We start from the raw sequence: 16,984 nt of genomic DNA on the forward strand, positions 1-16,984 counted from the left end.
TTGTTCTGCTGTGTGAACATAATAAATAGCATAATGTAGATATGCAATTTCTGTATTATCTGGCTGATGTAAGTCTAGCATGACTGTAGGCTATCCACCATACTTGCATCTGCATTTCCCCCTGCAGATATGTCTCCCTCCCCACCATCACCATTTCACAAGGCTGTTTCCCTATCTGGCTGGGCTTACCTAAGGTGTCTGGGCCTTGCAGGGGGAAAATACATTTGAAAGTACTTCAGCCCTCTGGTTGTTATTGTTGGACTACTACAACTCCTTTCATCCCTGACTGTTGTCCACTGTTGCTGGGGGTTATGGCAGTTGCAGTCCAACAACAGCTGAAGGGCCAAAGTTGTGCAGCCCTGACCTAGGGATAGTTGCTGGGAACAATGGAAGGGAGGGGAAGAGTCAAGTACTCCACATTCCTGCTTTTATTTGCAGACTTTGTTTATCTCATTATGTCTAGTTCCACCTATAACTGAGGTCTGACACATCATAAAATTAAGAGCTGATTTCATGGCATGCTGAACCAACAAACCACTTTAAAAACATGTTAAATGCATGTCAATCCAATAATTTGTTCTAGGTTTCATTTTCTCTACTGACAAGCGGGTACCTTGCTTAAATTGCATAGGGCCTTCCACTGCTTACTGTGATCAAGTTTTTCCCTCCACTTTCTTCCCAGGCTTGGTCTAGAAAGGGCTGCAACAGCTCAAGAAGCCTTGGATGTGATTATCTCTCTGTTGGAAGAGCATGGTCAAGGTGGAAATTATTATGAAGATGGGAGTGCATGCCATGCCTTCCAGAGCGCATACCTGATAGTGGACAGAAAAGAAGCTTGGGTACTAGAGACTATTGGGAAATACTGGGCAGCAGAAAAAATTACAGGTCTGTTTTAGGTTTTTAATGGCACTTATACGTTCTTGCATGTACAACCGTTCCCTGCCTTGGAAGTCATATTGGAGCTTTTTATTTATAACAATAAACTGGTGTTCTGGGCTTTCCCTCCCATGCTTCCCTTTATATGTGGAATTTTCATTTGTTGGGTTCCCCCGCCCTCAAAAATATCAGTGGTGAACTTAAAAAAACAAACAAAAAACCAGAAGCTAGATGGGCTGAGTACCCAAGAGACAAGTACTAGTGTTTCTTCTTGGAGTATTTTGTTCAGTCATTCTCCAGTTCTCTTGTCTTCTGCCCAGTCTCAGCAAAATATTTAATGCTGAGTTAATCAAAAACACGTGTACGTGTGTGTGTGTGTGTGTGTGTGTGTGTACACACACACGCATGCATGCATATAGGGTGGCCCATTGTACGGCAATTGCAATTACACTGGAAAATCTTATGAATGTGTATCTAAAAGGGGAGTGGGGTGATATGTACAAAGGCTAGTACAGGTGGACCTCCTTATCTGTGGTTTTGGTATCCGCAGTCGAGAAAATCACACTTGACCTTGGCATAGGTGGTGGGGCAAGGGGGTGGAACCATGGCAACCTCATGTATACAAGGTCTGCCGTTTTAGGAATTGGAGCCACAAAATGGCTCTAATACAAAAACCACAAAAACCTGCAATGTTCATCTGATTTTTGGCTGTTTTGGAGCAGAGTATGACTCGGGGAGGAGCAGCAGAGCAAGGTAAGAAGCCCCCCCTTTTAAATTGGGCATTTTTTGGCCATTTCCCGGCCATTTGGGGGACACAGTGCAACTTGGGGGGAGCAGCAGAGACTGCAAAGGAGTTCCCCCCATAAAAATTGGGTGATTTTCTGCCAAAAATGGCCAACTGGGAACCTAACCCCCATGATCCCATAGGGATCTATATCCATGGTTTCCATATCCAAGGCACAGCTGTGGAATGGAACTCCCGTGAATATCGAGGTCCACCTGTAATTTGGAAGACATCAACACAGCTCCATAGTTAAATTATCTCTACATGTTTAGATTTATGAGATGGTCAAACACAGGTGTTTGTCTCCTTAAATATTGTACAGCTGAGAGAGAATGTAGTCACTGCACCACCCATCTCTGCTCCACTGGGTATCCATCTATCCTCTTCTTCCATATGGTGTGGGCCAAAATGAGAATTCTACTTGTTAGAGAAAATGGAAAAGGAAGATAGACAAGGAGCTGTAGGGAATTAAAGCCTTTGTCTCAGAGCTAGCTCATGTGAGGGAAATAAAATGCTGAGTCATCCCTGCTGAGTTGCCTGAGTGGGCCTCTCATAAAACTATTCTGTATTTCCAGTAGATTCAAAGTGCTGCCACCAACACCCCCTTATTGACAGAGCCTGAACTCCCCTGAGATTTGGGGTGGAATATCTCAGGGAAAACACTCTTGATTTTGGTATTGGACAAGTACAAAAAAACCTTCCACGTGTATATCTACATGTGGTGAGAAAACTGATAGCTGCTGAGCACTTGAGGATGTGTTTGCACCAGATAAATCCCCCCTTCACCCCCACTCCTGAGTTAAAATCCAACTCTGAGAGACTTGTAAAAAGAAAAGAACAAAAAATAGTTTTATTCAATTACTACAGACTGCTTCCATCTGAGGCTTCTAGCTTTCTTAGATACACTCAAAAATACTTAGTAGGTTATAAAAATAGGTTGCCAGGCTTCAGTTTGGGTTGCATTTGGGTACACTTAGATGTTTATAGAGTCTTTTGCAATGCCCTAGTTGGGCTGAGTGTAGGCTAGTGTTTCTTATTTAAATTACGTTGCAGGTAAACTGTAATAGAACAGTACTGGGGATATGCAGAGCACACTCAGGCAAAGAAATAAAAATTCCTAATTCGCAGTCTGACTAAACAAACTGTTCTCTATGCTGAATTCCCTTTTCCTTGAAAACTCATCAAAACTCTGGATGAGAGTCAAGCTTCCTGCAATCCTGTCTTTCAAGAATCTGCAGAGTTACTCAGTGAGAGAAATCTTCATGCTGGCCTCTGCCATGAGGGAGCAAACTCCATGTTCCTCACTAAAGCCTTTCTGCACACACTTTTCTCCAACAAAGACCGCCCTCCTTGTTGCCAGAAGTCCCATCAACAGCTCTCTAGGTTCCACCCACCTGGTGTACTGATTGGTTGCCCTGGAGTTCAGCAGCCTTTCAGTTGAGACAAGGGTTCATTTCCTGCTAACTCTAGAGGGAAGGAAGGCTGATCACTACAGGAGCCCAGTGCAGCAGGAGGTGGCACAGTGGTAGCATTATTTTGTGTTGTCACAGTTGGAGAGATGTGCACCATTTGGGGGTAAAAACCTAGCAGCCCTAACTCCAAGTACCAATGTTGCTTGATAACATCTAATTAAAGTCCCATTCTTGTATGTTGATATAAGAGATAGGAGGGGAGGAGGTCAGGCAAACACTGTATCAGAACCTTTGTATTGTGACAGGCATTTTGTTGATTTACAGACCTGATGTGGTTGGAGATGCAGAGAAGTTACTACTGGAGGAGTAGTGGTATAAGGGAGAAATATAGTAGCTGCTTCTCTAGCCCCCTGTATTGGCATATCTTTTGCAAGACAGATTATCTGGTATAAAGATGCCTGATCCCTTGTCTGTATTGTGAGTATTGTAGCATGCTTGAACTGCAAGTTATCTGTACATAATAGTTCTCAAACTTTGAGAATGCAATCCTGATTTACCATAGCATTGTGCAGTTCAATGGAGCCAATCTCCTCCTGATCCACTACATTATCTGCATGCCTAGCTGTGCTGATATTACAAGATGTAAAATTGATTTTGCCTAGTTTTAATTTATTTAATGTAAGACCTGAGCTTTCTTGACTCTGTTTTAATATGTGACTTTTTCATAGAGGGAATAAAATGCATTTGTAACCAACTTTCCTTAACCACAAAAATTGATGCTGAACATCCTGAGCTTAAGAGTTATGCAGAAAGTCAAGGATGGTGGACTGCAAATACAGAATTCAATTTTGCTCACGTATTTTCTCAAGCCAATAATCATTCAGATTGTTGTTTAGGAAAGGAAAGCCTAGAAAAACAAGAAGGTAAGTAGGTCAATATCTCCCCCCACCCCCGCCTTTTTTGAGACCATTGTGCATAGGCAAAAATATGAAGAGTTTGTGATTTCACTTCCATTGTTATGGAAATCTTCTTCAAAATGTTAGTGAAAAGATTTTTGAGGCATGTACTAATGATATTCTAGAGTAGGGATTCTCAACGTTGGGTCCCCAGATGTTATTGGACTTCAGCTCCCATAATCCCCAACCAAAGTCATTGGGGCTGGGGATTATGGGATTTGAAGTCCAATAACATCTGGGGACCCGACGTTGAGAATCCCTGTTCTAGAGCAGTAATTCCCACTGTGGTTTGTTTACCCCTATACTTAAGGCTTTTTCTGGGAGTGCCTTGAATTTCCTTCTAGGTCTTCCTCTATTTGTTTCAGGGCCTCTCTTTTTGTCTGTTGCTCAACTGTGGCACTGAATCATCAACTCTTTTTATGGCTATGAAAAAAAAGATTTTGTCCCAGATGGGTTTGGAGAATATCAATCAGTCAGCCTTTATTACGGTCAGAGACCAGCATAAAATTATACGAATACATATTAATACCAAATGTGAATGCAAGTTAAGTTGCTACACTTTGGCTGTTTTGGATTCTACTTCAGCCTCAGTTCCACCACGGACTGCTTGAGACCATGATTCAGTGAGACCATTCTTTCTCAATGGATTATATTTCTTCTGTTTTGGGTGTATTATGTTCTTCATGTTCATTATGTAATAGTATATTTGGGAGAATTGGTAAAAGAACTCGTGTTGGGAATTGTTTAGTCACTGCAGTCTAATGTCAGTATATTGTTATATTGTTTTTGAGTCCATGCATATTATTCATCAGTTGCATTAGGTTTATAGAAGGGTTTTTCAGCAGGATCTAACATTGATATCAGGATATTTATTATATTCATCTTTTCGTATTGGTTTGGCCTTCATATAGTTTTTTTCCATTTTTGAATAGTTCAGTTCCAATTGTGATTGGCCCTTTTTGATCACGGTTTTTTTTTGCTTGTTCTATTGATTCGTGATCCCTGTTTTCTTTGGTTGAGATCAATGAAGGCAGCATATAAAGAGGTTGCCCTACAGAAGGAGTATTTTCCAATGAGGTGCTGTAATACTGATCGATAGTGGAGTGCCCCTTAGGAGAATATGGAGGATCAGTTTGTAATACTTACAAAACTAGTTTCCTTTCCAGAAGACCACACCACATTCAGAGAGAGAATTTGTAAACCACAAAGATGTTCAGAATTAACTTCAGATAACAAACAAGTGTCAGAATATTATAGTGAACATTGATCAGATTTCAGGCCTAAGAAATCTTTCCAGCAAAGGGGAAGTTATTCAAATCACATTACCACTGATCTGTAAATCATTAGTGTAAATAAGATATAGGAAATTTAAGCATGAAGGTTTTATCTCATTAGCTACTCCTGCATTTTAAATTCTGTGTAACTTCTCTGTCCTCTTTCAGGTTAGAGCAGTGCTTGGGGGTTGAACTGACCCCCCCCCCGGTTTGGTCCGACCTCAGACTGAACCCCCTAAGCATTCAGGGGGTTCGTCCATTTTTTTTAATTTTTTTTTAATCTATCTTTAGCCACTTTGGGGGCTTCCTTAGGCTGTGGGGGGAATCCATGAAGGTTCCCCCTCCCCCTGCCTGCCTCGATCATCAACCCTACTGGCCAGTTCTTTGGCCCTTTTAGGCCTGTATAGATTGGCGCAGCAGCCATGTTGCCCGCCACCACGCATGTGCACATTTTTAAAAAATGACTGCCGTGCACACACAAATGTCCTTTGCAAGGCCCTGGGCCATGCCAGGCCTCACAGAGGCCATTTGCGCATTCGCGGTGGCAGGCAACATGGCCACGGTGCCGATCTATGCAGGCCTGAACGGACAGAAGAACCGGCTGGTTCGGCCGGAGGGGGTGATGACCGAGGCCGGTGGGGAGAGAGGGAATCTTCACGGACCCCCCCCACCCGTGGCCTAAGGAAGCCCCCTGAAGGGGCTAAAGGTAGATTAATTTTTTTTAATTAAAAAAAAACCCTATATATTCGTGAACCCCTCCGGACCAAACTGAACTGGTGGGAGGGGGTTCGAAGGGGTTTCAGGCCAGCCAGTTCTGTGCACACCCCTATGGGAGAGATCAATCGCTGGATTTAGAGTGTTATCAATATTCTGATAATACTCAGATCTATTTCTCCATCCCGTCATTTCATCATGAAATGGCATAGCCCCCCTCAATGCCTGCCTTGAGGCAATAATGGGCTGGATGAGGGATAAAAAACTGAGGTTGAATCCAAATAAAACAGAGAAGTACTGACTGTAGGGGGTCAGGACCTGAGAGATGGTTTAGTTCTGAATGGGGTTACATGGTTTAGTTCTGAATGGGGTTACACTCCCCCTGAAAGATCAGGTACATAGTCTGGGACAGTGTTCCCTTTAACCGAGATTCCCAGATGTTGTTCACTACAACTCTCATAATCTCTAGCTGCAATGGCCTTTGGGGATTTTGGGAGTTGTATTCAACAATGTCTGGAAATTCCTGTTAGAGGGAACATTGGTCTTGGAGTGCTCCTAGATCTCAGACTCTCCCTGGTTTATCAGGTTAAGCCAAGGCTGCTTTTTATCAGCTTCGGCTGATACGCCAGATGTGTCCATTTCTGGAGGTAAATGACTTTAAAGCAGTGGTGCATATGCTGGTAACCTCTAGGCTTGACTACTGTAATGCACTCTACGTGGGGCTGCCTTTATATGTAGTATTGAAACTGCAATTGGTACAGAATGCAGCAGCTAGATTGGTCTCTGGGTCAACCCAAAGGGACCATATAACACCTATTCTGAAAGAATCGCACTGGCTGCTGGTATGTTTCCAGATGAAATACAAAGTGCTGGTTATCACCTATAAAGCCCTTAACATCTTGGGTTCAAGGTGCTTAAGAGAGCATTTTCTCTGTCATGAACACTGTCACCTATTAAGATCATCTGGAGAGGTCCAGTTACGGTTGCTGCCGGCTTGTTTGGTGGTGACTCGAGATCAGGCCTTCTCTGTAGTTGTCCCAGGGCTCTGAAATACACTCCCTGTTGAAATAAGCACATTTCCTTCTCTGCTTGTTTTTCGGAAGACTCTCAAGATGTTCCTGTTTTCCTAGGCTTTTAACTGAAATTCAAATTTTAATGTTTTTATTAACTGCTATTGTGTTTATCTGTTCTATGAATTTTAACTGTTTTATATTGTTTTTACATTTGTTATGTTTTAACAAATTTGTTATGTTTTAACTTTGTACACTGCCTAGAGAAGTCTATATAAGGCAGTATAGAAATATGATAAATAAAATAATAAATAAAATAGAATAAAATAAACAGATCTTCCAGAATTGAGCAAACACATTTCAATGCCCAAATACCATTATCAATGCTCTGTTTCAAGCAGCGGGAAACACTTAAGATTAACTATAGTAACTACAGCTGATGTAACCAATCCAAGGGCAGGAGAAAAGGAAGAAGAGGAAATGAGTGGTTCTCCAACATTAACCCTTTGTTCACCCTTTACTGACCAATACACTGCATTGCTCTCTCATTTCCTCCTTAACATTTCCCCCTACAAGAGCAGCTCTTACTTAAGTGGCGTGGGGAGACAGCTTTAGTTGTAAATCATGATACCTCCCACTCTTTTTATAGCATTTGCCAAGATTGGTGGGGAGAGATCTCCCTGCACATCTAGCAGCAAATTCCTTTTTCTTTTTAAAGTGTTTGCTGCAGCCACTTGAAAGAAGGTAATTCATAGGAATATGCAGAGCATGGTCCTCTTGTGTTTGTGTGTGGGTGGGGGAAACGGTATTTGTGCTGCTTGTAGTGGTCAGTTTGGAGATATGCATAGACTTTTCTGAAGAACTAGCAACACTGCTTTGCACATGACTTGTGTATAAAGTTGTAATTGCCGTTGGCTCTATTAAAGTGGCAGTTGCCTCTTTAGGGGAGGTTAATGTTTTTGGTTGGTGTGCCATCCAAAGGATCACTGGAAAGATGGTCCCTGTGTGTCTGTCCCAGACTTACTCCTGAGGATCAGCCTTTGGTTCATGCCCTGTTAATTCTTCTGCTTTGGTCTTTGCAGGTGATATCACTGTGCAAATGATGATTGACACCTTGCGTGATAAGGCTGGTGGTGTCTGTGTGGATTCTGAATATTTTCTTACTACAGCAAGTATGGCATCTGTATTACCTCAGAATCTCAACTCTCCTTGCATCCATTACTTCACTGGTACACCAGACCCATCAAGGTATATCACAAGAGTGCCTGGCATTCTGCCACTAGTTTTTCCAGTAGTAACAGTTACTTATAGCTTTTACATATTAAAAGATTTATCCAGCCTAAGGATCTACATGTTCAATGCTGTCAATCCAATCCATGTGGGTGAAAAGCTCAAGGGGCTTCTTGTCTGTCTGAACCCTTTCATGCAACTGTGGCGTGGAAAGCAGAAGCATCTGCTAGCCAGCTGATCTAGTCACATTTAGGCAATGTTTGCTTCAATTTCAATATTGCAACCATATTAAAATGTTGTCCTCTGCCAGTCTCATCTACCATCTTGAGACTGAGGCCTAGGGTTGCATTTTTTTAAAAGTGCATCAGCATTTATGCTTCGCTAATCATTCATATATGATTGTATGAATTATATGAATGCTCAATATCATATATATTGAGCATTCATGCTTCGCTAATCCATATAATACAACACACTTGTTCAATCAGTTCTCTTTTCTCCCAGCCTTTTTTAAATCAGAAGCTCTGCACTGAACTTAAATTGTGAAGCTTATTTCTGCAGAATAGATAATGCTGCCTAACTAGTCTGTAAAATTATTAGTGCTTTTAGATGGGAGAGAGTGGGGGCAAGGGGCTTTTACTGAGGGATTATACCTTGAATGGTTGCTAAAGGAGCTTCCCTTGGGAAATGAATGCAAATATGTTGTGTGTCTGTCCTGACCCCCTCCGCAGTACCATAGCATACTTCCTTCACAGAAGGCTGTTTAGTGCATAAAGTATTAGCTGAATCTCTTTTGATTCAGCATTTTCTAAACCATTTCTAAATTGTGTTTCTTATAGTCAACATGACTGTTTGGCTCATTCTTGTCATTTTCAGGGCAAGAGTTTATTTTCAGGGGAAACATTGATGATAACCCCAATAAACTCCTTAAGTATGTTGGGGAAATAGCAGCCAGTTTGCAAATCCTGATGAAAAGATCAGTAGTTCTTCATTAGCATTCCACACAGTAGGTCTTTATCCTTTAATCATACTCATTGGGGCATTATAACTTGTTCAGGGTATGGCTTTGATAATTGAACAAGGATTCCGAGTAAAGGCAAACCCTTTAATATGACATCCTTCATGAATAAAAGGGAGCATAAAAAAGGGGATAAGCAAAAAGCAAGAAAATTAATTTAAACAGCACTTTGTACTTAAGAAAAGCCACATACCAGTGTGTATATATAGTACTTGGATAATTTTTTGCCTAATAGTGATCAAAGTGAGGCAGAGAAGCCATTACTGTTGTTCTAGCATTCTGACACTGTCATTTAACTGCAAGTTATTTATGTTAAAAATTCAAAATGCTATAGATGTTCCTCTTTAGTTAAAATGTACAAAATCTTTCTCAAAGGCTTTAACACATTAAAATAAGATTACATGAATTTCAAATGCGATTTCTTCCTTCTACAGTGAAAGGGTATTAGACTAGAAGATTCAGAATACAAGGAACAAAGAAGATTGTACTTAATATCAGTCAATTTGGAGATGTGCACAGTATTATCCTAAGAAATAGCAGCATTGTCTTGTAAATGATTTGTAAAGTCATGTTGCTAAACACAGCTTGTATGTACTCCAGCTGGTGAGCTCTGTGCAGAACGTTACAGGATTAAGAGCATATTTATTTGCTGAGAGACTTTTCATTTCAATTAATTTTGCTCTTGATTATATAAGGAGGGAGCTCAACTAACAAAACAACAATTAAGGGTTTGACATTAATTGTTTGCATCTAAAAATGAAGAGGCTGCCACCAGAGTAAAGAAAGATCTTAGAATGCAAAAATTTATAAGGGATTAATATAGTCTTTTTTAAAAGGATGTACAATATTTCTTATAGTTTATTGCCTGGATTATTATTATTGCTTCTGCAGCTATTCGATATACTATATAGCTTTGTTTTTTAAATTTGGGTTAAAGCCAACAAACTGGAGGAATATGTCCATGATTGCTTATCATTAAAACATCTGATCTATTTCAGGTCCATATTTAAACCTTTTATCTTTGTTGATGATGTGAAATTGGTACCAAAAGTTCGATCACCCATATTTGGTAGTGATGATCCTGTGAAAAAGATTCCTCGGTTCCAGGAGAAACCAGACCGCAGGCATGAGCTGTACAAGGCGCACGAATGGGCCCATTCAATAATAGAGAGTGATCAGGTAATGCTTGAGGAACCAGCATCCTGAAAATATGTCAGTTATGGATCAAATTTCATAAAATAACCAATTATTCTGAGCGTTTCCCCCCTCTTGAAAGTTATGCAAATATCCTTTAAGGTCACTGAATGCTCTAAAAAGAGAGGGAGAATGGCTCCTCCAAATATCTGAAGAAGTGTCTGTGTTTGCAATGGCTAAGTACTCTTTCACATCAAGAACTCCTTGTTCTTGTTTAGCATCTCAAGGAGAAGGTTCTGACCTTGTCTTATCCTTAACACGCTAGTTTTCTATGTGCAGAGGAGGTAGCATTCAAATATGCCCTCCTTTTGACATATGATATAGTACAAACTAGTAAGAGCTGAATGTTTCAGCTCCTGGATGCCAGCATCCAGGTTTCCAGATGCCCCAGTGACCAGGCATCTCAGATTTTCCCACCTCTGCAGGTATTGAGTAAATGGGTTCCAAATGAATGGAAACAGATGCTACAGCAGCATACATCCTAGGAGACCTTTTGCTGGCAAACCCATTGAGTGCTGGGAAAGAGCTTCCCCTAGCATTATTTAGGGAAAGCTATATATAGTCCTCTCTGGTCAAAAATGCACAAGGAGAACTACATCTGCTCAAAGGAGTTTTGGCGGTAATGTGTTATCAAGACACTTCTTAAAAGCTGCAAGTTAACAATTCAATTTTTCTAAGGGTTAAACCATTATCAGTTGAAGAACAAAATTGATAATCTGCCAGTTTGACAAAGTGTGTTTGTCAAGTGATGATTTTTCCTTTTCACCACTTCAGCAGTATGTCATATAAATGTAATGGATCCGCAAAAGCCATATGTCACAGGAGAGCTATATTCCTCATATGTACGCCAGCTATTAAATATATAAAGCAAAAAATCAGTTCATTGTTTCACTTCTCAGGTTCATTATTTTAACTCCAAGAATGAGAGACCATCCTTATAATGACACAGTCTTGTATGACATTTGCCCTTGGTATAGAGAATTCTGAAAATGTTCAAGTGTCATTTGTGTCCCTGGGTAGCTTCTAAAGGCCTGCAATCACATGGGATCATATGTGTCTTTCCCACAGAACTGATACCCTTAGTGCTCATTCGTTGGGGAAAAATCCAGCACTTTGCTCAAACTGAGTGTGTGTGGGTGTTTTAAACATCCCAGCCTTGGGATTAACCCATAGGAAAACACTGACTTTGGTGCTAGTACGATGTTGAAAGACTCCCTTAAATTAGCCCTGCTGGATCAGGCCTAAGGCCTATCTAGTCCAGCATCCTGTTTCACACATTGGCCCACCAGATGACTCTGAGGGGCATGCACTCTTTCCTGATGTTGCTCCCCTGCAACTGATATTTAGAGGCATCTTGCCTATGAGGCTGGAGGTGGCCTATAGCCACCAACTAGTAGCCATTTATAGACCTGTGTTATCAATTTTTCTAAGCCTCTTTTAAAGCCATCTAAGCTAGTGGCCATCACCACATCCTGGGCAAAGAAATTACGTGCTGTTTGGTAGAAGTAGTTTCTTTTTGTTGTTCCTAAATATCCCTTCCTTCAGTTTAATGGGATGTCCCCTAGTTCTAGTGTTGTGAGAGAGGGAGAATATTTTCTCTCTGTCCACTCTCTCTACTCCATGCATAATTGTATACAACCCTATCATGTCTCCCCGTAGTTGTCTTTTTATCCAAACTAAAAAGCTCCAGATGCTATAGCCTTGCCTCACCAGGAAGGTGCTTCAGCCCCCTGATCATTTTGGTTGCCCTCTTCTGCACCTTCTTCCAGTTCTACAACATCCTTCTTAAGAAACATTGACCAGGACTGTACTCAGTACTACAAATGTGGCCGCACCATAGGTTTGTATAAGGGCATTATAATATTAGCATTTTTATTTTCAATCCCCTTCCTAATGAATCCCTAGCATGGAATTTGCCTTTTTCACATCTGCCATGCGCTGAGTCAACATTTTCAATGAGCTATCCCCCATGACCCCAAGATCTCTCTCCTGGCCAGTCACTGACAGCTCAGACCTCTATCAGTGTATATATGAAGTTGGGTTTTCTTGTCCCAATATGCATCACTTTCCACTTGCTTACACTGAACTGCATTTACCATTTTGTTGCCCACTCCCCCAGTTTGGAGAAATCCTTTTGGAGCTCCTCACAATCTGTTGTGAATTTCACTACCCTAAATCATTTAGTGTCATCTGTGAATCTGGCCACTTCTATGCTTACCCCAACTTGTAGATCATTTATGAACAAGTTAAAGAGCCTTTAGTTAGTCAGCTTAACCTGGTAAAAATTTTCAGCACATTTCTATGCATGTTAACTCAGAAGCAGGCCCTTCTGCATTGGTACCTCCTGGTAAGTGTGCATAGGATTGTAGCCCTCAAGCTCTCGCATTACTCTTCTTTCCCCTCATCACAGGGAGAAAGGGACAAATGAACCATGTTGTACTGTGTGTGTTTTAACATGGTCTCTCTCTTAGCTGGTGACTGAAAACAACCCTTCTTCCTGGGACAGATGAGATGATCACGGGATACCGTGTTAAAAAAATTGCAGTACTACCAATTCACTTGTTACTTTCATCATGAGGTGAGGGAAATGGTGCACAAAACCCCACAATGTTGCAATTTCCCCCCAGAAAGTACTGAGAGAGGAAGCTCTTAGTAATTGCTAGAAAAATATTCAGCCTACCCTTCACTTGCAAAAATAATATTAGAAGTGATATGCTCCCAGATGAAGTTCTTAACCTTTGTTAATTGGCCTAAACTAAAAGACAGAGAGAACAACTACACTGATTCCTGGCAGCTCTGAGCCTGGGACAGTAACCTTTAGCTGTTAGCTATAGAATAGTCCTATGTGGACGTGATTATTTTTTTTTAATAAGGTTGTACACAAGTGCAGCAGTCTGAAAGTGTGACATATGTCTTGCCCTGGTGTGTTACTCCTCCCCCTCACCCCAGTTACATCAGCATTCGTCTTAAGAGACAAACACTGTAATTGTGGGGGGTGCATCCATGATTGACAGGTTTTACCATTCCAGCCTGCTGATCATGGTTATGGAATTTGCTTCTTTCGACAAATGCTGCTGTAACCATGAAGACTGCAGGCAAGGGGTGAGTGAGCTCCTGGGCAGGAGTTCTGGTGCTATGAGATGAGTGTACTCATTTTTAAAATAAGTCTGAACAGGGGTGCAGAGTAGCTTCAAAGCTAGATTCAAAGATATGAACCACTCTCCAATATAACCTGCAGATCATTTATGCATATATAGCAAGACATAACTTCTCAGTGACTTTTTGTTTCTCAAGGGAATTCACAGTCAACCAGCTGCAACAAGGTCCCAAATTGTAATGGAGTACATTGTCTCAAAGGACAAAGTAAAAATGTCAGTAAATAATAGTCTACTTCTAAATCTCAGTGCTCAAGTGCAGACATTGGAGATGTTAAAAAAAAAGGCGGGGGGTGGGGGAGATGGTAGAGACCTTGGTATAAAAATAGTGGAGGTGAGAATGTTCTCCCTATGCCTCACATTCTTTTCCCAGGGCTCTGGTGGCACATAATAAATCTCTAAAGCAGGAACACCCTTGATAGTAAAGGGAAATGTGTAGGCAACTAGGCATTGCTGCTGAATGCTGCTTGCTCACCTGCAGCCCAACATATACCACCTTGGGACTAAAGCTCCTCTGAGTAACTTGCCAAGCTCTAGCCCCAAAGTAATTTTCAGAGCACAGAGATTGGGTCTGCATTGCCGTTTTCTAGCATCCCTATAACCTTACTGCCTGGAAGCCCTCGTAGACTACAATTCCCAGTCACTAAGAACTTCCTGTTGCAGCCTAATGAAGGCCTAGGGAGAAGACCTCCCTTTCCTATCCCTCTCCCTTCCATTGCTGCTGGTGGGATGTAAGCTTAGAGGTAATGGTCAGGGGACCCTTCCAATACGATTTGGGTGGGGAAGCTTCCTGGTCTCATAAGGGAAAGAAGTTGTTACTTTCTTCTTCTTCTTCTTCTTTAAATGGCTAGGGTCTTTCCAAGGTTTCAGAGAACTCTCAGGAAAAGCTGAAGCTTTTCCCAAATGCTATGGGAGGATTCACACAACCACCCTAAATACTTGCCAAGTAGGAAGAGAGGAATTGGAGATTGCAGGGAGTGCACACTCCCTTCTGGCATGTTCTGTGAAGCCACTGCTGCACTCAGTTACCAATTTCTGCCTTAGATTCCCACCCCCCACCCCTGCCAACTTAAAATCAGGTATTGGATTGATGAACCTAGTAAAATTTAAGGCAGAATTCAGTAACTGGGAGGATTGGTGGCTTCACACGACATGCCGAATCTGTGTGTTCCCTGGAATCACCAGTTTCTTTCGTACCTACTTGATAAATACTTACAGGTGGTCATATGAACCCACCCCATCTGCAAAAGCTATCTGAGCCCAGTCTGAATTGGGATCAGTGGGACTTTTCATTTAGGGCTATTGTTTCACTATTATACCATGTATGCTTAATGAAACTGAGAAATGCCATGTTTTCTATGGGTGTATATATGACTACAGACTCAGGTTTTACATAACTCTTTAGGATTAAGTGACATCTGGTCTCACCCTGGTGTCTCAGGTCGAGGCTATGGATAGGAGCAGTTTTACCAGCTTTGGTTGATATGTCAGCTCCACCCATTCCTTGAAGAAAATTACCTCAAAATAGTGGTGCATCAGTGGGTAATCTCCAGGCTAGACTACTGCAATGTGCTCTATGTAGGACTGCCTTTGTACATAGTTTGGAGACTTCAGTTAGTTCAAAATGTGGCAGCCGGATTGGAGAGGAGAGCTGGTCTTGTGGAAGCAAGCATGACTTGTCCTCTCAGCTAAGCAGGGTCCACCCTGGTTGCATATGAGTGGGAGAGTAGAAGTGTGACACTGTAAGATATTCCCCTCAGGGGATGGAGCCGCTCTGGGAAGAGCAGAAGGTTTCACGTTCCCTCCCTGGCTTCTCAAAGCTAGGGCTGAGAGGGATTCCTGCCTGCAACCTTGGAGGAGCCACTGCCAGTCTGTGAAGACAATATTGAGCTAGATAGACCAATGGTCTGACTCAGTATATGGCACCATCCTATGTACCTATGTTTCCGGGGTAACTTAGACAGACCATATCATGCCTGTTCTGAAACAGTTGCACTGGCTGCCAGTATGTTTCCGGGTGAAATATAAAGTGCAGGTTATCACCTTTGAAGCCCTGAATGGCTTCAGCCCAGGTTACCCGAGAGAACGCCTTTCCCTGCAAGATCCCACCACTCATGATGATAATCACGAGAGGTCTGTCTTCAGGTACCACCAGTTCATCTGGTGGCAACCTGGGATTGGGCTTGCTCAATTGTCACCCCTAGGCTGTGGAACACACTTCCTGTGGGTACACGAGGCTTATCTGTGGAGGCTCTAAAGACACATCTTTTTCAGACTGGCTTTCAATATTACTTAATTGGTTTTAAATTGTTTTAAGAATGAGTTTTATGTTAATATTTTAACTGCTTTTATTTTATGTTTTCTGTTAAAAAATTTTTTATGTAAACTGCCCTGAGCCATTCTAGGATGGGCGGTATAGAAATGAAATAATTAAGTAATTAAATGCAATAGCTGTTCCATATTGACCTTTGCTCTTTCTTAGGCTAAAGGTCAGAAGCTGAGAAGAACTATGTTAGACCTTGAAAAACAAGGTTTGGAAGCTATGGAAAGTATCCTTTCCAGCTCAGAGGTTCTTAGTCCTTCTGAAGTAGAGGACCTTTTCTATGACTGTGTTGATACAGAAATTAAGTTCCTCAAATGAAGTGAGTCTTTTTCATATTTTCATCCCATTTTCAAATCCTCATATCAGTATCTACCTTTCAGAGTGTAAATCACCTCCAGGGGCGCAAATATAATAGGGCAAGGGGAGACAGTTGTCTGGGCCCCCCCCGCCTTGCCCCCCCCAAGGCAAGTCACATGACTGACTCCCCCAGCCGCGCACCCGCCGGGGCTTCCTTCAGTTGTATTCATCCTCCGAAACTGATGTGAGTGTTAAGACCTGGAGCTACCAGAACAGCATGTTTTTTTACTATGCTTTTTGTTACCACTATTTAGCCTCATTTAAGATTTCTTTACTTTATGAGCTGAGCTTCAGTGATGGGGGGCATTTAAAAATCTTGTCTCTGGGCCCACTCCAACCTTGCTACGCCCCTGGTCACTTCATGTTTTATTTAATTCTTCTATATCTATAGTTACTTCAAGGGCAATGTCGCTCTTTGGCAAAAATTTGAACAAGAACTCAAGCTGCATGGACTGTACAACATTTTGCTCTGTCTTGAAATGTGTTTTTTTTTAGAATGTGAGCCCTTTGGGGACAGGGAGCCATCTTCATTTATTATTTCTCTGTGTAAACCGCCCCAAGCCATTTTTGGAAGGGCGGTATAGAAATTGAATTAATAATAATAATAATAGCCTAAGAAAAAGCAAATTTGAATATTTCTATGCACATATCTTAATCCTGCATTTAAATTTTATATTTCTT

The 16,984-nt window shown here is 41.6% G+C and overlaps 1 protein-coding gene across 3 annotated transcripts in view; it reads left to right on the forward strand.

Annotated features, from left to right (window-relative positions):
* SCRN1 (secernin 1) overlaps positions 1 to 16,984 on the forward strand; it is a 45,853-nt gene that overhangs the window by 24,134 nt on the left and 4,735 nt on the right. Inside the window, exons 4-9 of one of the 3 annotated variants that reach the window (XR_008310083.1) lie at positions 683 to 885; positions 3,801 to 3,995; positions 8,109 to 8,274; positions 10,273 to 10,453; positions 12,940 to 13,046; positions 16,106 to 16,221. Coding sequence is in view for 2 of the 3 variants with exons in the window: in XM_053263318.1 (XP_053119293.1) it covers positions 683 to 885; positions 3,801 to 3,995; positions 8,109 to 8,274; positions 10,273 to 10,453; positions 16,327 to 16,491 (910 nt within the window). In the remaining variant the exon portion in view is untranslated. Of the gene's footprint in view, positions 1 to 682; positions 886 to 3,800; positions 3,996 to 8,108; positions 8,275 to 10,272; positions 10,454 to 12,939; positions 13,047 to 16,105; positions 16,266 to 16,326; positions 16,982 to 16,984 lie in introns of those variants that run through there. The other 2 variants (XM_053263319.1, XM_053263318.1) reach the window with 2 other exon arrangements.

The sequence above is a fragment of the Hemicordylus capensis genome, chromosome 6 (genome assembly GCF_027244095.1).
Source record: "Hemicordylus capensis ecotype Gifberg chromosome 6, rHemCap1.1.pri, whole genome shotgun sequence".
NCBI lineage: Eukaryota > Metazoa > Chordata > Lepidosauria > Squamata > Cordylidae > Hemicordylus > Hemicordylus capensis.